The 26,087-nt window shown below is 40.4% G+C and overlaps 1 protein-coding gene across 3 annotated transcripts; it reads left to right on the forward strand.

The window, feature by feature from the left end:
- Positions 1 to 347: 347 nt before the first annotated feature.
- HMGCS1 (3-hydroxy-3-methylglutaryl-CoA synthase 1) lies at positions 348 to 26,087 on the forward strand. 3 transcript variants are annotated; one of them, XM_059878676.1, is made up of 12 exons: positions 439 to 494; positions 4,808 to 4,863; positions 6,856 to 6,916; positions 15,061 to 15,518; positions 15,838 to 15,963; positions 16,477 to 16,641; positions 18,297 to 18,462; positions 19,264 to 19,434; positions 19,913 to 20,019; positions 21,384 to 21,509; positions 21,622 to 21,785; positions 22,779 to 24,602. In XM_059878676.1, exons 2-12 carry the CDS (start codon positions 4,854 to 4,856, stop codon positions 22,866 to 22,868), a joined length of 1,644 nt encoding a protein of 547 aa, XP_059734659.1. In that variant the 5' UTR covers positions 439 to 494; positions 4,808 to 4,853; the 3' UTR covers positions 22,869 to 24,602. The 3 variants fall into 3 exon arrangements, with proteins under 3 accessions (NP_001193507.1, XP_059734659.1, XP_059734660.1); NM_001206578.1 differs by lacking the exon at positions 4,808 to 4,863 and having other exon boundaries at positions 348 to 494; positions 22,779 to 26,087; XM_059878677.1 differs by lacking the exons at positions 4,808 to 4,863; positions 6,856 to 6,916.

Here is a 26,087-nt window from a genome sequence, read left to right on the forward strand (position 1 = left end):
TCCCACACTAGACCACCTCTCCCCAGTGGTGGGACGCGGAGGCCTCATTGGTTCTCATCTCCTCTCGCTGAGCTTCAATTGGCCGGAGAACCTCTCACTCCGCTCCCGTTGGCTCTCGCCGTGTCTCGCCGCTCTGTCATTGGTAGGCCGGCTCTCGGGCCACCACACGTCACTCTCTCACCCCATTTTCTCTGCCCTCCGGCTTTGTCCCCGCCCCTTCCCCCGCCCTTCCAGCCACGAGGGAAAACCCCCCAGCTAGCGCTTCCTCTAGTTTCCTTCGGATTGGTTGAAGCCCGACTAGGGGGCGGGCACTCCGGGGTTCCTCTGCCGGCCACGATTGGCTGCTGGGGCCACTGTCCCGCCTCTCGCGGACTCCCGGCCTTGCCGGAGTCTGGTCGGTCCGCGGCTATAAAGCTAGTGGCGGAGTGAAGGCGGCTCGCACTACCCCTTCGTTGGTCGTTCACTTTCTACGGCCACCGCCCGGTCATATTTGGGTGAGTGTCCTGAGTGGAGGAGGCAACCCGGGCTGCTGAGGCCTCGCGGGCAGGGTGAGGGCACGGCGATTTAGTGTCCTTGACTAGGCCCGAAGCAGCTCCGGCTCCGTCCGGGTCAGGGCTAAGGTTTGGACCTGGACTTGGAGGATAGGGCGTCGGGAGCGGGGGCCGTGCATGGGCTTCCCCTGCCGGGGACCTGGGGCCGACCGCGGTGGGTCCTGGAGGATGGGGGCATTAATGTGGGCAGGCGAGTCGCAGAGGGGAGAAGGAGAAGAGGGTATTGAGGGGTAGGCTTCTGATGACATAGGAGCTGGAGGTGCCAGGGGAGTGGCTGTGACCACCTTGAGGGGATGGGGGTGGGTACATGAGGGGGATGAGAAAGGAGCTGGCCTGCTAGGGTGTTCCTGGAGCCTTGGCTTCAGGGTGGACGCCCAAGGATGCGGAGGATCACACTTGGAGCCTTGCAGGTTGGCAGGGGGTGTGTCGTCTTGCCACTTAAAGAGAGTGACTGGGAGGAAGGGAGGTGGGCAGCGTTGCTCTTCTTCCCTAGCTTAGGTGAGAGAAAGCATCACAACCGCGGTTTAACCTGGCTGAGTACTTCAGACTCTAGACTGCTTCGGTCTGTGCTTGCTTCCAATATCACAGGTTCCTGCCTCCCACCTTCCTGCCTCCATATTTTTTAAGCCCATATATATATGTCTCCTCCGTGTTCTAGAAAGTCCGTATCTCCTCCTGCTAATATTAATAGCTTCAGAACCAGCCTGACATGTTGTGATGATGTAATGGGCAGGCACGCATAGGGCTTCACACACAGTAGGCTTTGGGTTGAACCAAGGGCTTTTCAAAACTCGATATATGGAGTCTTTGAAAAACGTGTGAACTGCCTTGACCAGTGGTAGAGAAGGCATTATGCTGACCCACCCTGGAGGAGAGTTTTGGACAACAGGTAATGTGAGGCTGTCCCTGTTGGTTACACTTGCCCGGCGGCCTTGGTTTAGGGCATCACAGGCTTCTTCGTTCACCTCTGCATCAACTCTTCCCTCAGACTGATGCTCTTGCCAACCTGCTGCACCTGAGGTGTTCTAGCCGCTGCTGAGTAACATTTGCTCTATTTCAGGGATGAATTATGAAAAACAATGACAAATGAGAAGATTAAGACATAGGAAGGGCTAGTAAGCAGATTTTTCCTTCTGAGGTGGAGTTTAGACTTCTTTGCACAGATTTCTGTTAGAAGGCTAACTGAAAGTCCTTATCCTGTATCTGGGCCAAATGGTTCTTTGCAGCTTGAGATATCCAAGCAGTTTGTGGTTTTTATTTTTAAAATTTGAGTTATTTTTTTGTGCGGATGAGGAGGGCAGGGATAGCAGATCTTATGGAAAAGGAGAAAGACTTTATTTTCTGGGTGTCTAAACTTTGCAGGTCTCTCTCCTAAGTTTGTAAATTTGCACGTAAATCAGTTCCAGTGTAGTTCAGTTCAGTTCTAGTTTAGTAAGTAACCCCAGTTCTTGGAAGGTGTTCCAGATGGGGTGAGTTATACAGGTATTATGTTTGGGGCCATAGAAGTCCACGTCATTTGTTGAACTAATCCTGGGCCTTTGTTTTTTCATTTTTTTTTTTTTTAATATTTCTCCAGAGTGCTTTTATATCTTGTTTCTCTTAACTGAGGGATTGATTTTGAGATTTACTTTTTTTTTTTTTTTTTTTGATTGACGTTTTAGATAGCTATTCTCACGGGAAATGCAAAACCCTGATATTGGTGTAATATGTGCTTCCTGGGGACCCTAGCATTATTTAAAACAGCAATCCAGTAGAACTGAATGCAGGAGATGCATTGGGGCTGTGGATGGAGGAGTTTAATGGGCTATATATGAGAATCTTTAGTTTCATTTGAAAAAGAAAATAGTCCTAATTTTATGTTGGGTTTATTAAAAAACCAAGCATCATAGGATGTGATATTATGTTTCTCAAGACAGTTGTATAGATTAAAAACATATTACCCAATCTAATGGGAAGGTGATAGGACTCAGTTCTTAGTAATGTAGTCATCCTAATGCTTGGCTTGTGGTAGTGCCTGCTTGCTGCTTGTTAACCGAGTATAGTGAGAGCAGTAGAGGAGCTAGTCTTTCAGAGCTTACAGGCTTCATCTTTGGAAGGCATGGACCTGGAGGGGTGTGCATTTGGGAATGACATAAGGCCAACAAGCGTTCTCTTCTGATTCCATATGAATTCCTTACATTTTTCAGGGAATAATTGAAACCTACCATTTGCTTTGAAGAGCAGCAGAAAAAAACCTTTTTTTTGTTCTTTTTTTTTTTAAGCTTCTGGACACCATTTGGGGCTGCAGCTCATCTTAAAAGGATAGTGAAAAGAATTCACTGATGAGGGTTCCTGCTGTAACTACTTGAATTTAAAAGATTTTTCCTCTAGTTATTATAACTCCAAATTCAGTCACTCAAAAATGCAATTGTGTGCCCTTTACTCCAGCGTCTCAAAGGGATTTTAAAAGAATCAAATTATAGCCCTTCTCCCAACAGGAGTCTAAGTATTCCAAATGCTTAAGAAAACTGCCGGAAACTAGCTTTCCACTGACAGTAGACTTTGAAGGCTTCAGTGTCATTGTGAATGCAGGGCCTGATTAGAAAGCTAGAGGAAACCTTCCTGGAAGAGAGAGCCTAGAACAGGACCTTGAAATACGAGTAGAGTAACTGATAGGCAGACCAGTACCTCTGGGGGGAGGCAGGGTGTCTGTATTTTTTTCTTAGGGAACTAGACCAGAGTTGTACAGATGTGAGTGAGGCTTTCCTAACAGTAGTTTTGCTTGCTGGCCCTCCTAAGGAGGAAAGGTTGCCAGCTCATTCTCAGTTAAGAAGGATTCCTGGATATCTTTCCTGTAATGGTGAAAAGCATCAGCAGGTAACTGCGTGTGGTTTATTGTGTACCAGGATATGTACTGGGTGAACTTCTCTGACCACCTCTTTGAATATGTGCTAACAAGGGAGCCAGAGGAGGAACTCAGAACACTGAATAAATCCCAGGAGAAAGTTGGTTAGCCCTAGGCAGTCTCATCATTCTCCAGGTGTGTGTGTGTTAGTCACTCAAGTCGTGTCCAACTTTTTGTGAACCCATAGAATCCAGGCCTCCAGGCCCTCTTTCCATGGGATTACCCAGGCAAGAATACTGGAGTGGGTTGCTGGTTCCTTCTCCACCTTCAGGTTTAATCTCTGCCAAACTCAAAATGCCTATGATTTATTAACTGCCTCCTGAGCCATACCGCTTGCCTCTATCGCTTGCTCTGAAGAGACCTGTTAGAAATAAGCTGATAACCTGCTTGAGCCTTTGGCACTGCTGTTTTTGTCCAGGTAGAGAAGCCTCCTAGCAGCTGCAGAGGAGAATGGAAAGCTGCGGGGTTGGGGGGAGGTCCCTTTCGGATTGATTCTTTCCCAAAGCCGTATTTGTGGCCTCCATTTCCTGTCTACTCCAGGCCTCTGTTTCTCCTGAGAACTTGAGTAGCTGGCCAGTCCTGTGCGGTTCTTTTATCTTCTGTGTCTTTCCTCGCTTTCTCTTGTGCACTGAGTTCACTCCCTCCCTTGTCCCTGCTGCTTGCTCTATGCCTTCCCACCTAAGCGCCCTCCCTGATGAAAATAATCAAAATTGAAAGAAGAAATATTGGCAGTTCAGGAGAAATTCCCTTGATTAAAATAGTGTCAAATGCATATACATATGTGGTTTCAAGAAGAAATATTAAGTTATTTAAATAGTTTCAACATTTTTCAGAGAAGAGGGATCATGCTCCCCCCTACTAGTCTCCATGGAAAGCTTAATTTGCAGATTACAAAAGCATAATTTAAGGTAATCAAGAACAAAAAATTAGTTCTTTTCTCATTGTATATATTATTCTGTCATCAGGTTTTTGGAATACAGTAGTCTTATCTTTCACTTTTCACTTTCATGCACTGGAGAAGGAAATGGCAACCCACTCCAGTGTTCTTGCCTGGAGAATCCCGGGGACGGGGGAGCCTGGTGGGCTGCCGTCTCTGGGGTCGCACAGAGCCGGACACGACTGAAGCGACTTAGCAGCAGCAGCAGCAGTCTTATCTTTTCTGATAAAACTCAGAATCTATTTAAGGTGGGGGGAGATTAATGAAGTAAAAGGAACTAAGTCTATAAGCTCTTAAATGATCTAATTATGTGAAAGCAGTAAAGCTTTACTGAATAGCATCTGAGAGTACTCTCCAGTTAATCAGGCAAGGGCAGATGCTGTATTTGCCAACAATTAAATAGAGCACAAAGGTAATTGTGTTTTCGTCCAACAGGAACTGTTCCGAGTAACAACCCTTCAAAGTAAATGGACAGAGGAAAATGCTCCAAGGTCACTTTCCATTTTGTTTCCACATAATTTAAATGATGATAAAGCTTAATGATCCTTGGTCTTGATATCAAATATCTACCTTTTTAACCCAAGCTCTAAGAGGAAAATCACTTGCTAAAAGGTTGGGGTAGGTGAAAGTGACATGTTGAAAACCAGGAGCATAAGATTAAATAAATGAAGGTAATTAGCTCTTGCTAGAAAGATTTGTTTTTGTTTGAAAAATACTAAGAACTAAGATAATAATCAGTGTATTGGTGCTTTATATTTTTTACATATTTTATCTTCTCAAGCATCCTTTACAATGAACCTGGAGGGCAGGTATTAGCTCCATTTTACAGATGAGGAAATTGAAGCTCAGAAAGGCACAGACTGTCATTAAAGTCACAAGCTCCTAAGTGCAGAGCAAGCTCTTGAATGTGTAAGTCTCTTTACTCCAGGAGATATCAACTCATTACCAGGACTGAAACTACCACTGTAAGAGCTAATAAAATAAGGAGAAAAAAGTTTTATAATCTTTCGGTTCAGTTCAGTTCAGTCGCTCATTCGTGTCCAACTATTTGCGACCCCATGAATTGCAGCACACCAGGCCTCCCTGTCCATCACCAACTCCCAGAGTTCACCCAAACTCACGTCCATCAAGTCAGTGATGCCATCCAGCCATCCCATCCTCTGTCGTCCCCTTCTCCTTCTGCCTGCAATCCCTCCCAGCATCAGGGTCTTTTCCAATGAGTCAACTCTTGGTGTGAGGTGGCCAAAGGACTGGAGTTTCAGCTTTAGCATCATTCCTTCCAAGGAAATCCCAGGGCTGATCTCCTTCAGAATGGACTGGTTGGATCTCCTTGCAGTCCAAGGGACTCTCAGGAGTCTTCTCCAACACCACAGTTCAGAAGCATCAATACTTCAGCACTCAGCTTTCTTCACAGTCCAACTCTCACATCCATACATGACCACAGGAAAAACCATAGCCTTGACTAGATGGACCTTTGTTGGCAAAGTAATGTCTCTGCTTTTGAATATGCTATCTAGGTTGGTCATAACTTTCCTTCCAAGGAGTAAGCGTCTTTTAATTTCATGGCTGCAGTCACCATCTGTAGTGATTTTGGAGCCCAGAAAAATAAAGTCTGACACTGTTTCCACTGTTTCCCCATCTATTTCCCATGAAGTGATGGGACCAGATGCCATGATCTTCGTTTTCTGAATGTTGAGCTTTAAGCCAACTTTTTCACTCTCCTCTTTCACTTTCATCAAGAAGCTTTTTAGTTCCTCTTCACTTTCTGCCATAAAGGTGGTGTCATCTGCATATCTGAGGTTATTGATATTTCTCCCGGCAATCTTGATTCCAGCTTGTGCTTCTTCCAGCCCAGCGTTTCTCATGATGTACTCTGCATAGAAGTTAAATAAGCAGGGTGACAATATACAGCCTTGGCATACTCCTTTTCCTATTTGGAACCAGTCTGTTGTTCCATGTCCAGTTCTAATTGTTGCTTCCTGACCTGCATATAGGTTTCTCAAGAGGCAGGTCAGGTGGTCTGGTATTCCTATCTCTTTCAGAATTTTCCACAGCTGATTGTCATCCACACAGTCAAAGGCTTTGGCATAGTCAATAAAGCAGAAATAGATGTTTTTCTGGAACTCTCTTGCTTTTTCGATGATCCAGTGGATGTTGGCAATTTGATCTGTGGTTCCTCTGCCTTTTCTAAAACCAGCTTGAACATCTGGAAGTTCACGGTTCACGTATTGCTGAAGCCTGGCTTGGAGAATTTTGAGCATTACTTTACTAGCGTGTGAGATGAGTGCAATTGTGTGGTAGTTTGAGCGTTCTTTGGCATTGCTTTTCTTTGGGATTGTTTTTTTTTTTTTTTTCCTTAAGCAAAGTCAAATTCTGTTCTATATAATGTAATTGGATCAGGAAATGTTTATTTTAACTTACTTTGAATTGCAGTCATTATTTGATATATGACTTTAAAAAAGGTTCTTATTTGAAATTCCTAGTGCCTGAAGGAGGAGACAGAGTGACAGACCTGGAGACTGCAGTTCTTTACCCCTCACGCAGGTACGGCATCCTGTCATGCTGCTAAAGGAGAGTTTTCCTCTCTAATGGAAGGGGGACTTTTAATTCTTATGCTAGGACAAATAACCATTGTGTGCACTACACATTCTTAAAACCCATTATAGAATTTTATCTTTTAAATATTGATTAATGCCACAATGCTTCAGAAGACTAATTTTGTGTTTATTAGGCTAATGTTTAAAATCTAGAAACTAATTTTCAAAATTAGTGTTCGCTCATAAGAGGAAATAAATGTAGATAATAAAATGTAATCCTATAAACTGCTTAATCAGAAACAGTCACAGGTATGCATGTGTACCAATAGTGCATGTTGAATTACAGCCTCAAAAGATATCCATCTGGGCTACGGATGAATGTTTACAATTACGTGAGACTGGACAGTAGTTAGAAATGTGTTTGAACCAATAATCTAACTATTTGCAGCTATTGCTTTCTTCTGTAATGATGGAGCTCCTCTTATGATTCTGCTTTTTTATGCTTTGGCTTTATGATTTCTTATGATTGTTACTAATTTTAGATTAGAAGGCTAGTAGGATTTCGTTTATTCAACATCCACCTTCTAGCCTATGCCAAGCGTTGGGCTGGAGACTAGGAACACAAAGATGAACAAAATAACACTTCTTGCTTTCCAGAAGCTCCTTGTGCAACGCAAGGAAGAGGCTTGGAATAGTTTTAAATAGCATCTTATCAAAGGTCAGATGTGCATTTTAGAAAGGTGATCCTAGGACAGGGGAAGGATGGAGGCAGAGAGCTCAGGAGGCTGGCATCATGGTCCTGGGAACTGATGCCGAAGTCCCTCCCGGATGAGCCCTGAGGAGCTAGGTCTGCCCTTATATCAGCATCCTTAGCTGATTTCCCTGCTTTTTTGCCTTTTGGTTTTTTTTTTTCCTTTTGCTTTTCCCATCTGTCTGTCATTCACAAACTTAAAAGATTCTCAGCAGATCATATTGGTCCATCTTGTGTCCTGCTAGGCAGGAAGCCTTCAGAAATTGTTCACAAGGAAGTGGGACCTGGAGCTCCTCCTGTCCACCAGAGGGGGTGAGCTTTCGCTTTAGGACAGAATGAGTCGTCTTCTGGTCTTTGTTGGAAGATAGCTTTGCAAGGTTCACAGAGTTCTGTGGTAAAAGTGTATTTTTCTCCTTCTTTGTAAAGAAGAAATTTTAAATGAAAATTTACATCTTTTTATTTAAAATCTCAAATCTTTAGCTGGCCTTTTTTTTTTCTCTAGTTTATATCTGGCCTATATCAGAGGACATCTGAGAGGACGACATAAGAGCACAACTTAATAGAATAAAGATTTTAGACCAGAAACTATATCAATCTTTTTGTTGTTTTAAATGCCATGAAGCCAATTACTTTGTGAATTAATATTCCTCTCTTTTTCTACTTTTCTCACTCTCCCTCAATTTCAACCAAAAAGTGAATATTTTCAAATTAGATGGTGTTTTACCAAGACTTCCATTGTGGCTCAGCTGGTAAAGAATCTGCCTGCAATGTGGGAGAGCCGGGTTTGATCCCTGGGTTGGGAAGATCCCCTGGAGAAGGGAAAGGCTACCCACTCCAGTATTCTGGCCTGGAGAATTCCATGGACTGTATAGTCCATGGGGTTGCAAAGAGTCGGACACAAATGAGCAACTTAGACGTCACTAACTTACCAAGGATGTAACGAAAATACTTTGGCTATCAAAAATCCTCAGAGAATGAGCAATGTTGATTGAAGCAGACAGTGTAAAAAATTTTCCACACCAAAGTCTGAGTCATGATTTTCTTCATGATTCACTTTGATGGGTATGGATTAATTTAGTTTAGCTACATTTTTTTCCCCCCGAAGTGAAACAAGTCACTTGTTTAACTCTCAGTTCAGTTCAGTTCAGTTCAGTCGCTCAGTTGTGTCCGACTCTTTGCGACCCCATGAATCGCAGCACGCCAGGCCTCCCTGTCCATCACCAACTCCCGGAGTTCACTCAGACTCATGTCCATCAAGTCGGTGATGCCATCCAGCCATCTCATCCTCTGTTGTCCCCTTCTCCTCCTGCCCCCAATCCCTCCCAGCATCAAGGTCTTTTCCAATGAGTCAACTCTTCACATAAGGTGGCCAAAGTACTGGAGTTTCAGCTTTAGCATCAGTCCTTCCAGAGAACACCCAGGGCTGATCTCCTTTAGGAGGGACTGGTTGGATCTCCTTGCAGTCCAAGGGACTCTCAAGAGTCTTCTCAACACCACAGTTCAAAAGCATCAATTCTTCGGCGCTCAACTTTCTTCACAGTCCAACTCTCAACATCCATACATGACCACTGGAAAAACCATAGCCTTGACTAGACGGACCTTTGTTGGCAAATAATATCTCTGCTTTTGAATATGCTATCTAGGTTGGTCATAACTTTCCTCCCAAGGAATATGCATCTTTTAATTTCATGGCTGCAGTCACCATCTGCAGTGATTTTAGAGCCCCCAAAAATAAAGTCTGACATTGTTTCCACTGTTTCCCTATCTATTTGCCATAAAGTGATGGGACCAGATGCCATGATCTTCGTTTTCTGAATGTTGAGCTTTAAGCCAACTTTTTCACTCTCCACTTTCACTTTCATCAAGAGGCTTTTTAGTTCCTCTTCACTTTCTGCCATAAAGGTGGTGTCATCTGCATATCTGAGGTTATTGATATTTCTCCTGGCAATCTTGATTCCAGCTTGTGCTTCTTCCAGCCCAGCGTTTCTCATGATGTACTCTGCATAGAAGTTAAATAAGCAGGGTGACAATATACAGCCTTGGCATACTCCTTTTCCTATTTGGAACCAGTCTGTTGTTCCATGTCCAGTTCTACCTGTTGGTTCCTGACCTGCATATAGGTTTCTCAAGAGGCAGATCAGGTGGTCTGGTATTCCCATCTCTTTCAAAATTTTCCACAGCTGATTGTCATCCACACAGTCAAAGGCTTTGGCATAGTCAATAAAGCAGAAATAGATGTTTTTCTGGAACTCTCTTGCTTTTTCGATGATCCAGTGGATGTTGGCAATTTGATCTGTGGTTCCTCTGCCTTTTCTAAAACCAGCTTGAACATCTGGAAGTTCACGGTTCACGTATTGCTGAAGCCTGGCTTGGAGAATTTTGAGCATTACTTTACTAGCGTGTGAGATGAGTGCAATTGTGTGGTAGTTTGAGCGTTCTTTGGCATTGCCTTTCTTTGGGACTGGAATGAAAACTGACCTTTTCCAGTCCTGTGGCCACTGCTGAGTTTTCCAAATTTGCTGGCATAGTGAGTGCAGCACTTTCACAGCATCATCTTTCAGGATTTGAAAGAGCTCAACTGGAATTCCATCACCTCCACTAGCTTTGTTTGTAGTGATGCTTTCTAAGGCCCACTTGACTTCACATTCCAGGATGTCTGGCTCTAGGTGAGTGATCACACCATTGTGATTATCTGGGTCATGAAGATCTTTTTTGTACAGTTCTTCTGTGTATTCTTGCCACCTCTTCTTAATATCATCTGCTTCTGTTAGGTCCATACCATTTCTGTCCTTTATCGAGCCTATCTTTGCATGAAATGTTCCCTTGGTATCTCTAATTTTCGTGAAGAGATCTCTAGTCTTTCCCATTCTGTTGTTTTCCTCTGTTTCTTTGCATTGATCACTGAGGAAGGCTTTCTTATCTTTCTTTGCTATTCTTTGGAACTCTGCATTCAGATGCTTATATCTTTCCTTTTCTCCTTTGCTTTTCACTTCTCTTCTTTTCACAGCTATTTGTAAGGCCTCCCCAGACAGCCATTTTGCTTTTTTGCATTTCTTCTCCATGGGGATGGTCTTGATCCCTGTCTCCTGTACAATGTCAGGAACCTCAGTCCATAGTTCATCAGGCACTCTGTCTATCAGATCTAGTCCCTTAAATCTATTTCTCGCTTCTACTGTATAATGAGAAGGGGTTTGATTTAGGTCATAGCTGAATGGTCTAATGGTTTTCCCTACTTTCTTCAATTTAAGTCTGAATTTGGCAATAAGGAGTTCATGGTCTGAGCCACAGTCAGCTCCTGGTCTTGTTTTTGCTGACTGTATAGAGCTTCTCTCCATCTTTGGCTGCAAAGAGTATAATCAGTCTGATTTTAGTGTTGACCATCTGGTGATGTCCATGTGTAGAGTCTTCTCTTGTGTTGTTGGAAGAGGATGTTTGCTATGACCAGTGCGTTCTCTTGGCAAAACTCTGTTAGCCTTTGCCCTGCTTCATTCTGTACTCCAAGGCCAAATTTGCCTGTCACTCCAGGTGTTTCTTGACTTCCTACTTTTGCATTCCAGTCCCCTATAATGAAAAGGACGTCTTTTTTGGATGTTAGTTCTAAAAGGTCTTGTAGGTCTTCATAGAACCGTTCAACTTCAGCTTCTTCAGGGTTACTGGTTGGGGTATAGGCTTGGATTACCGTGATATTGAATGGTTTGCCTTGGAAATGAACAGAGATCATTATGTCATTTTTGAGGTTGCATCCAAGTTTTGCATTTCAGACTCTTTTGTTGACCATAATGGCTACTCCATTTCTTCTAAGGGATTCCTGCCCACAGTAGTAGATATAATGGTCATCTGAGTTAAATTCACCCATTCCAGTCCATTTTAGTTCGCTGATTCCCAGAATGTCCATGTTCACTCTTGCTGTCTCCTGTTTGACCACTTCCAATTTGCCTTGTTTCATGGACCTGACATTCCAGGTTCCTATGCAATATTGCTCTTTACAGCATTGGACCTTGCTTCTATCACCAGTCACATCCACAACTAGGTATTGTTTTTACTTTGGCTCCATCCTTTCATTCTTTCTGGAGTTATTTCTCCACTGATCTCCAGTAGCATATTGGGCACCTACCGATCTGGGGAGTTCCTCTTTCAGTATCCTATCATTTTGCCTTTTCATACTGTTCATGGGGTTCTCAAGGCAAGAATACTGAAGTATTAGGCTTAATAATAGAGTTATACCTTATTTAGTAAGTACCATATAATAAGAACTAATCAGAGCTGATTTGATTATGATAAACGTAGATTAATTCTGGAATTAGAGCTTTGCTTTATGGCGTAAACTGGTTCATATCTTCAGATTATATGTATTTTTCCACTTTATTTCCAACAGCACTGCAAGCTATTAGACCAGGCAGGGAAAATTATATTGTCCTCATCATGTTTAGAGCAGTTTGAAGAGCTGAAAAGAATGTGAAGGGTACATTGGGGAAAGGCTGGAAAAGTGGTTAATCCTACTGCCTCTGTTTTGGTGCTTTAAAGGGTAGCATATAGGAGGGGTTCTTTTTATAAGTATAGGGGCTGCTTTTTGTTTTTAACACTAGTTTTAGAGTTCTTTTCTGTGGACTATGCAGATGACTTAAACATATTTTATTATAAACTTAGAATATGCCTCGTCTTCATTTAAACCTCAGTGTAGCCGAGTTTAGATTATCATAAAATCAATGGGTTTGCCTAAAAGAGGGAAGAAATGGGACAAAGTGGAGAGGTGCTTCTCTGCTCACTTTAGTGTATCTGCCAGTGAGTGATTCTGTCAAGAAATACAACAGTGGAGGCTAGAAATCTGGGAGTTATCTACCCTAAATATTTCATCCTTTTCCTACCATCTAGTCAATCACAATTTCTGCCAGTTTTTTGCTTCCAAAATTTTCTGAAGCTGCTCCTTTTCTCTTCATGCAGTAATTGCTCTGTTTCATGAGCTATATCTCGGGCTTCCATATCAACTTCCTAACTCAGATCCATTTTCCACATAGCACCAGTGACTGTGTAAAATGGGGACTTATACTTTTCTGGCTGTGACCCTTAGTAAGGAATCCACATTGTATTGCAACCCAGAATACATGTGAATAATTAAAACAAAATTTTCATGAAAAATTCTTGGCATTTACTATGTGCCATGCAATCTGATATTTTGTTCTTTTCTATTTTGTTTTAAAAAGATGTTTGTTGACGCTCACTAAATTGATTCCAGAATTGGAAAAAGACTGATCTGAACACTAATGTAACCATATTGTTTAAAACTCTTTCGATGGCTTCTCTCTGCCTTCATGATGATACTGAAGCTCGCTAATATCACATGCCAGAACCTTTATGACTCAACCCTTAGCTAGCTCTCCTGACCCGCTACTTGCCTGATCTACTCATTGGGCTCACATTGCACTTCAGTAAATTAGTATAAGTTTCCGTGGTTCCTTGTGGTGTGCCTTTGTTTATGTTGTCCATCCTGTGAAAACTACTACCATCTGCTTCTGCAGAGCTTTACTGATTATTCCAACTCTTTCCTCAGACTCGACCAAGAAGCCTTTCTTCTCATTCCTTCCCCAGCTGGGTTAGGTAGTTCTCCTAACAGAATGAGATGGACTGTCTCTCTCGTTTCACTTGTTTATTGTTATATTTGTAGCTTACCATCACACAAGACAGTGAATATTAGAAAGGGCAAGGGTTACCTCCTATTAAACTTATCCCGAATGTTTGGCATTTAACATGTTGTCATTGTTTGGATGGATGAAAAAATGTAAATAAGATTCTTTTATTTAGAAGGAAGATTCAACTGGTGTCCCTTAAGGCCTTTAACTTAAAATTTTGTGACTTTTGTCACAAAAATTTTGTATTTCCAGGTGCTTATTTTTCAGCTTTTAATACACTCATATCTTGATAACCTACAGGCTAAGTGTAGATCTCATGATTTAAGGACAGCTTCTCTGCTTGAGATATTTTCTCAAGATTTTAGTAATTAACAACTCACTATGGTAATAGCCTGTGATTTCATTATCGCCAGTACTCCACCTGTGTTGGCAGACTGGCAGAAGAAAAATGACATAAATACAGGATCTGCCTTTTGTCAGTGGCAGCAGCGGTGAGAGTGTGGGGCTTTGGCTCTCACTCAGCAGCCAAGGTGCAGCCTCAGTAGGAGTGTGTGCTCATGGGGTCTGAATAGTAACCGTCTTCCCCACTTTTGCTCCTGTAGCTGGGCCAACGGAGTGGTAACCATTGCCCTATGTTAAAATCCTCCTCCTTGTTAGAAACATCCTGAGTAATTTCTCTTTTTCTGATTGAAATAACCTCTAAAGAAATTGAGGCTCTGATAGGTTATGTGACTTGCCCATAGGTCATAGCAACACCCTTGAGTGGCTAGCACATTTTCTTTTCACTATTGGTAAATAAATCTAAACACTCCTGAACGTTGGTGTGGCAACAGTGCAACTTTTAAAGGCCCTTTTTTTAAAAAAGGGATTATTTTAAGAGGTGTTGTCTAAGATGCCATGCAAATAATATGTGGATTATGGTACCAGTTTTCAGATTTGGATCGGTTGTTTTCTTTTGCCTGATGTAGAAGCGAAATGATAATCTTGTGATCTCATGATCATTTATCACCTGTACACTAGCTGTGGAATGTACAGAATATTGACTTTTGTCCTGTTATGGGTCTGGGAACTTGTCTTTGCTTAAAATTGTAATCATCTGGGTTCTAGATGATGGGGTGGGGGTGGAGGTTACTTTGGAAGGCTGAGATTTTAATAGCAGGGGCCTTGAATAGAGTGCCATGGCAGACTTGACAGTGTGGCCTTTCTAGGTATTGGGATTGTTTAGATCAATAAAGAATGCAATACTGTTTGACCTAATTAAAACTGTTAGTATGTAACAGGTTTAGTTTAGTATCTTAGTTTAACTAAAACTGTTAGTATGTAAAGTCCCATAAAGTCAATAGCTGTGAATAATCCATATATGGAAATGAATGAATGATTTAAACTTTTTGAGTGGCCAGGAATAGATCAGATACTTGAGTTCTGATCTGTGGGCCATGTTACTAAATTCTCATTTTATCTTATAGTTCTTTATAACATAGATGAGTCTTATTTCAGTTTTCTTTACCTCTAGTAATCATACTTTAAATCTAAAGATACCTAGTTTTGAATAACTTGTAAGTCTTTCTAAAAGATAACTTTAAGTAATAGTGGAGTCAATAACTTTGCTCATACTATCATTGCTACCTCCACATATTAAAATTGAGTGTCCTAAGAATATACTAAATTTAGAAATTAATATCAATGTTGATTTCTCAAGTTTGAACTTGACAGTCTACAACCTATAATCTAAAACAATGTTTTGTTTTGCTTTTTCTGTTTTTCTTTCTAAAGTTCTTTCACCATGCCTGGGTCGCTTCCTTTGAATGCAGAAGCCTGCTGGCCCAAAGATGTGGGAATTGTTGCCCTTGAGATCTATTTTCCTTCTCAATATGTTGATCAAGCAGAGTTGGAAAAATATGATGGTGTAGATGCTGGAAAGTATACTATTGGCTTGGGCCAAGCCAAGATGGGCTTCTGCACAGATAGAGAAGATATCAACTCTCTGTGCATGACTGTGGTCCAGAATCTTATGGAGAGAAATAGCCTTTCTTATGACTGCATTGGGCGGCTAGAAGTTGGAACGGAGACAATCATCGACAAATCAAAGTCAGTGAAGACAAATTTGATGCAGCTCTTTGAGGAGTCTGGGAATACGGATATAGAAGGAATAGATACAACTAATGCATGCTATGGAGGCACGGCCGCTGTCTTTAATGCTGTTAACTGGATTGAGTCCAGCTCTTGGGATGGTATGTTGCATATTTTCCCAAAGAAACTATCCTTGAGGAGGAATAGGCCTAAATACCATTTGCAGACTTTTACCAGTTATGCTTGTTTGAATGTGTTCAGAAAGATAGCTATGACTTTCAACATATTTGCTTTAGAAATTAGTTCTGTTTATCATGTAGGATAAAATTATCTATCAAAATTTAGTCAGAATTTTTTTTTTTCTTTACCAAAGATGGGAAAATATGATACATTCTGGGAAAATACAATACTTTCAGTTTGTATGTATGATAGTTAGGGTGTCAATCACCTTCTTGTATACTAACAAATAATATTTTTCAGGACGGTATGCCCTGGTAGTTGCAGGGGATATTGCTGTATATGCCACAGGAAATGCCAGACCTACAGGTGGAGTTGGAGCCGTTGCTATGCTAATTGGGCCTAATGCACCTTTAATTTTTGAACGAGGTGAGTGTTTGGGAAGTACTTTTTTTAAATTTGCACAATATGCTGAGAAATTTAAAAATTAGAAGCTTGTACTTGGTGTTCATTAAATGCAGGCACTACCTGCTAAGAGCTTTATGTGTATTATCATATTTAGTCTTCACAGCAATCCTATGACATAAGTGATGTCATCCCCATTTTACAGAGGAGTAAAATGGGTTTAAGTAGGGTTGCTAACAACTGGGAGAAGTAACTTGCCCATAGTCATGTAGTAATTTGTTTTCAGTTCAGAGCAATTGTGAACTCCCAGTTAGGTGTATGAAACTTGCATAAAATGTTGCATATCAAGAGGCTTAGGCCTGTCCATGGCTATTGTTATGTTTCACTTCAATCACATACTCGTTTCACCTTGTGATTTCTATTCTGCAAGTGATGAGTTGACTAGATTTAAGAAAAGTTCCCAGATAATGCAATTTGCTTACTGACATACATCAGGAAGCAGAGTTACATGGACCTCTTCCTTTTTTGTTCTAATAGGACTTCGTGGGACACATATGCAACATGCCTATGACTTTTACAAGCCTGATATGCTTTCTGAATATCCTATAGTAGATGGAAAACTGTCCATACAGTGCTACCTCAGTGCATTAGACCGCTGCTATTCTGTCTACCGCAAGAAGATCCGTGCCCGGTGGCAGAAAGGTGGGTTTTATCAGTTTTCCTTGGTTTTGCTATCTGTTGAGGGCAGTGTAATGTACTCACTGTCTTTAGTGAGAAACTACTTCGTGGGCATCCTTCATTAGTATTTTCCTTTAACCATTGCTTCCTCACCCACCAAATAGCATAGTTTTCCCACAGTTTCTGGTAATGTATAATTTAAGAGAACAGGTAAACTTTGTAAATGAAGTTTATTTCTGTAAAAATACTTAGGATGACTTAACCCAGTAAGTGGAGAAGGCAATGGCACCCCACTCCAGTACTCTTGCCTGGAAAATCCCATGGACGGAGGAGCCTGGTAGGCTGCAGTCCATGGGGTCGCTAAGAGTCGGATAGGACTGAGCGACTCCACTTTCACTTTTCACTTTCATGCATTGGAGAAGGAAATGGCAACCCACTCCAGTGTTCTTGCCTGGAGAATCCCAGGGACGGGGGAGTCTGGTGGGTTGCCATCTATGGGGTTGCACAGAGTCGGACACGACTGAGGCGACTTAGCAGCAGCAGCAGCAACCCAGTAAGAATATCAAAAGTAAGGTAAAAAAAGAAAGTAACTTGAATTTGGTACATATTCTGAAAGAGGTAGACAGTTGCAAACAAATTTCAGTTTGCAACTGTGATCTGGAGAAAACTAATGAAAATAAATTACCAAAGTGACCCCCACCTCCCCACATAGTCTTTTTGTACTTGACCTGTGAATTCATGGGCTTCCCTTGTGGCTCAGCTTATAAAGAATCCACCTGCAATGCAGGAGACCTGGGTTCGATCCCTGGGTTGGGAAGATCCCTTGGAGAAGGGAAAGGCTACCTACTCCAGTATTCTGGCCTGGAGAATTCTATGGACTGTATGTATAGTCCATGGGGTCGCAAAGAGTTGGACACGACTGGGCAACTTTCACTTCTGTGAATTCATATTTGCTCTTTTAGCATCATCATCAATCTCTATCTTTAACCCTGAGAAAGTGCTTGAGATACTGAGAAGGACAGTATTTGAATTAAAACCATGAAAGCACACAGTATTATATAAAGTATGCTTTTTCCATAGTCCAACTTCGCTTTATAGGGTTTGTGAGACTGGGTTAAAAATAAGATTCAATAACGGATATTAGGAAACATAGTGGCTTTAGATAAGAAGCATTCTTGAAGTATGTAATATATACTGTTTACCAGTATTTAACAGTACAGTGATTTTCTAACATTTATTAGAATCTGCAGTAAGAAATAGACTTTACATTGTTATGTGCAGTTAAATGGAAACTAATGTCATCAAATTTTTTTGCCCATGCTGCAAGTTATACAGTTTACTCTTTTCTACTCTTTTTCATTCAGACAAAAAAACAACCTGTTAATTTATTAAGATTAAAAAAAAAACAAAACAAAAAACTGGCCTTGATCCATTAAATTGATTACACAGCCCTCTAATGGATTGTGATAGTTTAGTTTGAAAACCAATAATAGTGTATATTGTTCAATTTCTGGGTGTCTTTTTGACACAAATTTTAAACCATAGAGATATTTCATTATATAGTATATTTTTTTATTGCTACTTAAAGATATAAAGACATCCCAACCATGTTCTAAAATCAGACTTCAAAAGTTAGTGGCTTAAATGGATTTCATAATTTCTTTGGATTTCTCTTTCAGAGGGAAATGATAGAGATTTCACCTTGAATGATTTTGGTTTCATGATATTCCACTCACCCTATTGTAAACTGGTTCAGAAATCTCTAGCTCGGATGTTGCTGAATGACTTCCTTAATGACCAGAACAGAGATAAGAATAGTATCTACAGTGGCCTAGAAGCCTTTGGGTAAGAGGAATTATGATTTTTCTCCCTTCTATGTGAGAGTATTTTTTTATATTGGTTAAACCGCTATTTATACAGACATGAAAATTTTAGAGTCAAAAGAAGTCATCTTGTCTAACCTATTTAATCAGTGAAGAAACTGAGTCCCAGAGAGGTGGTCATTCACCTATATGAATTCTTTAGTCTTTTCTATTCAGGTTTTCTTATTTCCTCCTTTTAGATCTGTTCCTGTTGTCACCTTGGTAATATTGCCCCTCAAGTGCCTGTATTTATACAGCAGCGTCTTCACTCTTCCCCCTGCCTCTCCTCTGCCTACATCCGTTCTGCCCTTGGCCACTCCTGATATCTGCTCTCATACTCCTTCCGTTTTCCCCACTTTTGGGGCCTCCTGGCATGCTATGCCTGTTAAACTCTTGCTGTTTCTCCTGTGTCCCTTCTCCATCTGATAAAATATTTTTTAACACTTGGCTCCTATAAACGTGACTCTTCTAACTAAATAGACAATATTATGGACTTGAAATAGTAGTATATTCTGTTTGGTGATGACAGAGCTGTAGGGGGTTATTAACCCATTAGAATTATGTTGTCTTGATTATTAAAGAAAAAAAAAACTTTTCAGAAAAAGGACCACATTTGTACAACTGTTATATCTTATCTAGCAATTAGCATACTGCTACTTGGTTTTTAATAAATAGAAATCAGCATCATATACTTCTATTAGAATAGTAGTTAGGTCTAGTAAGTAATATAATAAAAATATAGTCTTTGGACACTATAAGATTATCTTTTTTCTAAACTTTTCAGGGATGTTAAATTAGAAGATACCTACTTTGACAGAGATGTGGAAAAGGCATTTATGAAAGCTAGTTCAGAACTCTTCAATCAGAAAACAAAGGCATCTTTGCTTGTGTCAAATCAAAATGGAAATATGTACACATCTTCAGTGTACGGCTCCCTGGCTTCTGTTCTCGCACAGTAAGTATGGATTTCCATTGCTTCAGTCCGCTTGTTTGGGGATGTTACATTTCTAAGACCAGATCTGGTATCAGGCACGTTGGTGGCAGGTCACAGAATGGTCTTTTCCTTTCAGGGTCTCTAGCCTCTTTGTTGACTTGAGGGAGATATGGAATGAGGCTATAGTTATTTATCCCAGAGTACTAAATTTCACGCTATCTTTCCCTGCTGTTGTTCTCATGGTCTTTTTATTCTTGACCTACAGTTGAACCATAAATCCCCAGTTGACAAAGTAGTTTATTTTAGGGCATAACTTTTCTCAACTCCATCATTCCTAAAGAGATGAGAACTCTTGTTTTCAATCTGCTTACTGTAAACAGTAAAACTTTAGGTCAGATCCCTAGGCTTAGGATGAAGTTTATTCCAGCTGTGGTTCTCTACCCACTGTAGTAGGATGAGTTAAACTTTAATTTAAAAGGTTTTTTTCCCTCCTACATAGGTACTCACCTCAGCAGCTGGCAGGAAAGAGGATCGGCGTGTTTTCTTACGGTTCTGGTTTGGCTGCCACTCTGTACTCCCTCAAAGTTACACAAGATGCCACACCAGGTAAACGCTGAGTCTTTTAACAACAATGTACTGAGAACCTACTGTGGTAAGGCTGACTTAGGCTTCTCAAGAAACGTTTAACTCTCTTCCATAGATCTTTATGACATTTTAATCTTTATTACTTCTGTCAACACTCTGCCCAAAAATTCTGCTTTAACTGGGTAAATGGCAGGATGATGTCTGAGTCAGAATATCTTTCCAAGTCAGGAAAAAAACTGTATAATGAGCTTAAACATTTTTTTTTAATGATAAAGTGTTCAACTTTTCCTTCTTTGGCAAGTAATTTTATTTTAATCTATTATCTCATTTTTAAAAACCTTTATTTCTGGGCCACGTGGGGTCTTAGTTGCAGTGCTTAGACGCTCTGGTTGCAGTGCGCAGGCTCAGTAGTTGTGCACGGGCTCTCTTGTGCCTGGGCTTTGCAGTTGCAGCATGCCCGCCTTGTTGCTGTGAGTCATGTGGCATCTTAGTTCTCCAGCTAGTGATCAGACACTTCCTCTGCATCGCAAGGCAGTTTCTTAACCAGTGGACCACCCAGGAAGTCCCTTTTATGGCATTTTTAAAGCATAGGTAGAGAAAAGGAAGTGTCTTTATTTAAGGCGGGCAGCTTTTGAGTCTTCACACTAATGATTGAGACTGATCATGCTGCTGCCAAGTCGCTTCAGTCGTGTCCGACTCTGTGTGACCCCATAGATGGCAGCCCACCAGGCTCTCCGTCCCTGAGATTCTCCAGGCAAGAACACTGGAGTGGGCTGCCATTTCCTTCTCCAGTGCACGAAAGTGAAAAGTGAAAGTGAAGTCGCTCAGTTGTGTCAAGACTCTTAGCGACCCCATGGACTGAGGTCCACCAGGCTCCTCCATCCATGGGATTTTCCAGGCAAGAGTACTGGAGTGGGTGCCACTGCCTTCTCCAGAGACTGATCATAGGAGTGAATAATACCAGGCCATTTCTTGCAGGCTTGGTGGTTTATTAAGTTATCTAATGTTTATAGGGATGTGGTCTTAGCTGTATTTAAGGATACTTTTGTGCCCTCCCTGAGCAGGAAGGAGCAAAAATACAGAGAAAAACGGTTGAAAGACTTGGCATTATTCTGAAACTGTTCGTTGACTCTAGACAAGTTATTTATAGTTTCACATCCCACCTATTTCCTCAGTTGTCTGCTGGCCAAGGCTGAACAAATGTCTAGTCAAGGTTCATAGGAAGCTACATCAAATAAATAACATCTTATCTTTTAACTAAACAATAGCCTGTAGTTCTGAAAGAAATGAAAAGTTGTTTTTTCCTTTTGGCAGCATTTTGTTCAGGCTTTGGGATATGTATACTATTTTTACTGTATTAATGTTGCAATTATTTGCTATTTTAGGGTCTGCTCTTGATAAAATAGTAGCAAGCATATGTGATCTTAAGTCAAGGCTTGACTCAAGAACTTGTGTGGCACCAGATATTTTTGCTGAAAACATGAAGCTCCGAGAGGATACTCATCACTTGGGTAAAAACATTAAATTGTTAATATACACCCAGAAGCCTACTGGAGGGCTGTTTTATTACCAGATGAGTTATATGTTATAACTCATTTTTCATATGCTCTGCCTTTCCTTTAGCCAACTACATTCCCCAGAGTTCCATAGATTCCCTCTTCGAAGGAACATGGTACCTAGTTCGAGTAGACGAAAAACACAGAAGAACTTACGCTCGGCGCCCGTCTCTAAACGACGACACTTTGAATGAGGGAGTAGGCCTTGTGCACCCGAGCACTACAGCCGAGGTAAGTAAAGCTTATTGTGTTGGTCTTGGGCTTTGATGGGATAAGAAAATCTCCATCCCCAGATCTCCTGACTGAGGTGACCTCACTGAAATCTGTCCACTTAAAGGAATGTCAATAAAGCAGGGTGATTGAGAACCAGGGCTCTGGGAGTGGGTTCCAGCTGTGCATTTTCCAGTTGTATGCAGCCCTTGGCAGTTAGTGTTTTTCAGTGCACAGTAAATGCTAGGTTGTTTTTTTTTTAGCAATACCAAAGTTTAAAGCAAAACTGAGAAGGCTCACTTGTGGTTTGTATCTTGGTGAGAGATGAAGCAGGGGCTGGGTGTTGAGCCCCTCACATCCCTTCTCTCAGGCCATTGTCTACTCTATCTCCAGGTGTCAAGAAGGAGTAGTAATTGTTATGACTGGAATTTTCGTATTACATGCTAATCACTTTTTAGGTTTTCTACATAAACCCTTATAAAAACCCCCTTGAGGTAAATGCTACTGTGCCCATTTTAGAGATGAAGCTGAAAGAAGTTAAATGAGACTTGACCAAGATCAGAGCCAGGCTTCAAACTGAGGACTTTAAAAACTTCGAAGTTATTTATTTTATCCATTCAGCACAAATGTGCTGAATGCGTAGTCTTGCTCTTTGAGGTAGCAAATCAAGCCCCGAGTGTTTGAAATCAAAGGCAAGCTATAACAAGGGAAATACTGGGTATGGTAGATAGATCTCCGTAGCCCTCCTCTCCCTTGCTACAGGGTAATCATATGATACGTTCACCATAAGGTAAAGAATGGACATTTTTGCTCCCTCCATGAAAAGTTCTACAGAATATATAGTTGTATATGTATAAATATACATATATATTTATATATAATATATATATATATATATTTCTCTCCAGAGCTGCCCTTTTCCTATTAGAACTTTGGTTAGCAACATGATTTTTCCTGGGGAAAAAAACTCTTAAGAGGTGACCATATATATATATATATATTTTTTTTTTTTAGCATATTCCAAGCCCTGCTAAGAAAGTGCCAAGACTCCCTGCAACAGCAGCAGAACCTGAAGCAGCTGTCATCAGTAACGGGGAGCATTAAGATACTTCTGTGAGGTGGAGGACTTCAGGGGGGGTTGGGGGAGCGTATGGGAACGGTTGGGGGAACGGGACGTCTGGGGTCAATTTTAAAAGATTACATGTTGCTTAAATTTTTACGTGACTGACATGGAGCCTGGAAAACTATCGTGTCCTTGAGAAAGTCTCTTTGCTCAGTTTGCTAACATGCTTCCTGTTGTGATCTAGCCAATGCTTACTGTACTCGAATGATGGATGTTAAGGGCTCTGTAAGACTTCATACCTCTCTGGCCATGTGTATGCATGAAGCTTAGTTTTTAAATGTAGCCTGAAATCGTGCACTTCTGGTGAGGAAAGCAGCGGTACTAGTCTCCGATTTTAATTTTTTTAAACATGTAAGAATTTTATACTTTGAACAAACAAGATTACTGAAGGTTCCTGTGGTTTTTGAAAAAAAAAAAAAAAAAGTTTTTAGTTTAGGGAATGTGTGGTTTTAATGTAATATGCACAAACCCAGTTTGAAAATGACAAGACAAACACACTCTTTTTCTAGAATTTGTGAATCCTTGAGAGAGAGAGAGAGAAAAAGAGAGAGAGAGAAGAATTGGGAACGGTGACACTAGTTCTGGAAACTGTTACTTTAAATCCAGGCCATCAGTGATGAGTTACTGCCATGATCTCTGTGAACAGAGGGATGCCAGCACTGAGCAGACTGTGGTATGGAAAACATGGTACCTTTGGGGGCTATGGGTCTGCTCCCTAGGTCTGCTCCTGACTCAGTTCAAAGTGTATTTTGTGGAAGAGCCTTGATGTTATTGGAGCTGTGTATGAGAAAGCTTGTGGCTGTGATCCTTCCCTTGTACCTTATTTTCAGGAATAAATAAAACATTTTTCTGGCTGCCTTTCAAAAATTTAAAACAAAAAGGAAGGACAGGGACAGGGCATTGTGAAGTTATTTCTGATGGTTCAGTATTATAAATTCAACTTAAAGACTGACAGCCTCAACCCATGTTGTAAGTATTCCTTTCCTTTTTCGTTTTTGTATCTGTTCAGTGCAAATTGAAAGATACAACTCAAGGTTTTTACATAGAATGACCAGCCAAAAAGTATTCCACTTCTCAAGGTCTGGAAGTAGGATATATAAAGCGTTTTCTCAGACTTTCACCTTAAAAATAGCAACAGTAACAAACCATCACATGGAATGAATAAGAAGACTGGTTGGACAGTTTCTTAGATCCTTCTGGTGCTGAACTATGACATGAGCCTTATAGATTGTAAAATAGAGATAGTTGGAACTAATGTACAGAACTAAATTTTTTAAACTTTATTTGCCGTTGAATTCTGTGAAGTTTCAGTTATCTAAAATAAACTTACACAAATATGAAATGTAATGTTTCAGATTGCAAGGTAATATGTAATGTAGTATTTGTAAAATACTCTTAACTAGTGGTGTTTTGATTTGTACAGTTATGATTTGTTGAAATGACTTCATTTTAACATACACTGATGTAGATTAATAATGTAAGTTCAGATTTAAAGATTGATGGGGACATGGTGCATGTAATACTTTTTGCAAGTATCGGGAGTTCAGTATGTTTTGAAAAGAGTAATTTAACTTTGGGGGTGTCAGGAAACGGGTTTTCTCAAAGCCCATTGCCGGCAATGGGCAGGCCTAGTGAAACTGGCACAGAGCATCAATTGTGCACCTTATTAACAGTGAGGTGGGTAACTTTGAATAAAGTTTTAGAGAAATATTTTAGATACTTGAATATTCTTTTTTTTTTTCCCTCCTGAACTAACATCCTGAACTAACAGTTTAGGCAAGAAAGCAGCTAATATGCTATTTTTAAGTGCAGGCATCCATTTCATTTCAGTTCACTGATTCACTAACTCTTTCACCAAAATTTGTAAACCTGATATAAGCAGGACATTCTACTTACATCACTTAAGTCAGAAATAAAGACTTACAAGATCTATGATTTTGCCTTCAAGGAGCTATTTGTCTAGTATGGAGGAACATATACTGATAGTTTATTATTCTTATACTTCAAACAAAGAAATTAACTCCCAGATTAACATGTATAAATTTTGCCATAAATAGTTGTGAAGAGAGTTACTGTGTTTTCCTAACAACAACCTAAGATTAAGGGTTGGCAATTAAACATTAAAAGCAGATTTTATAGCCAATATAGAACTGCCTACTACCAACTAGAGCCTCCAGCCTGAATGTCTCAGGTTGCTGATGTTCTCGCAGATGTTTTATAGAGAGAATTTTTACATTGGCAGTAATATTGGATGAGATAATCTCAATCGCTATCAATTTTTAGGATTATGTGAACCAGGAATTAAATCAGAATATTTCTAGTACTGATCAGTTATTTTATCATGCTGTCATATCTAGATTCAATACTTAGTAATGATTTTATTTTCGGGGCCCGTCTCCCAGTTTCTCTGGGTGATAGAAGATAAGGCCTGTGTTCTCTAATCCTGCAGTTCTAGGAATTCTAGATCCTAATTCTGCAAAGTCTAAGATCCTAATTAATATGACTTTGAGAATTCTATCCTTCCCCTTCTCCTTTTTGGAGTTTTTGCGGTTAACTTTTTTTTTTTTTTACTTTCTGGATTTTGTTTATTTCATGAACAGTGGTAAGTACACTGAAGATGAATGCTAGACAGAACTCACAGATGCAGACAGCTACTTCCCATCCTCCTGGGACTTGGTTGATACCCTTCATCTCTTGTTTGCTGTTTGAAATGTCCTGACACACTAAAATAGAAATGGAGAGACCAAGGGATGTAACAGGATCTTTAAATAATTAGAGCTATGTAATCTTCATATAAAAGCAAACACTTCCTTTAAAATTTCTAGCAACCACTCTTAATTAAATTAGAAGTTCCTATTTTTTTCCTAGTTTAGTGGGAGAAAGAAATAATTGACCTGTGATTTTTTATTTTTTTCCCCGTCAAACTAGTACTAAGTCAATACTATGGTGCTGAAGATTATGAATACCAAGCCTCAGAAAGTTTATATATTATCAGGGGTCTAGCTTATAACAAAAAATGTACTTTTCATTTTGTTTTTTTGTTTTTGTTTTTTACTTATTTTTTTTTTTTACTTTTCATTTTAAATGTTTAGAAGTGCAAAGCAAAGAATTCACCTTTTCTTTGTCTTATTTCATTACTGTGCAGAGTAATAAAAGTAAAAAATAGAGTAAAAAAATAATGAAAGTTTTGAACTAAAGCT

Source organism: Bos taurus, chromosome 20, assembly GCF_002263795.3.
Source record: "Bos taurus isolate L1 Dominette 01449 registration number 42190680 breed Hereford chromosome 20, ARS-UCD2.0, whole genome shotgun sequence".
Lineage (NCBI taxonomy): Eukaryota > Metazoa > Chordata > Mammalia > Artiodactyla > Bovidae > Bos > Bos taurus.

Excerpts from the sequence above, each read along its gene's own strand:
- HMGCS1 (XM_059878676.1), top strand. Across the intron at positions 15,964-16,476 it reads ACCTTTAATTTTTGAACGAG|GACTTCGTGGGACACATATG; the intron begins GTGAGTGTTTGG and ends TTGTTCTAATAG. Across the intron at positions 16,642-18,296 it reads CCGTGCCCGGTGGCAGAAAG|AGGGAAATGATAGAGATTTC; the intron begins GTGGGTTTTATC and ends TTTCTCTTTCAG.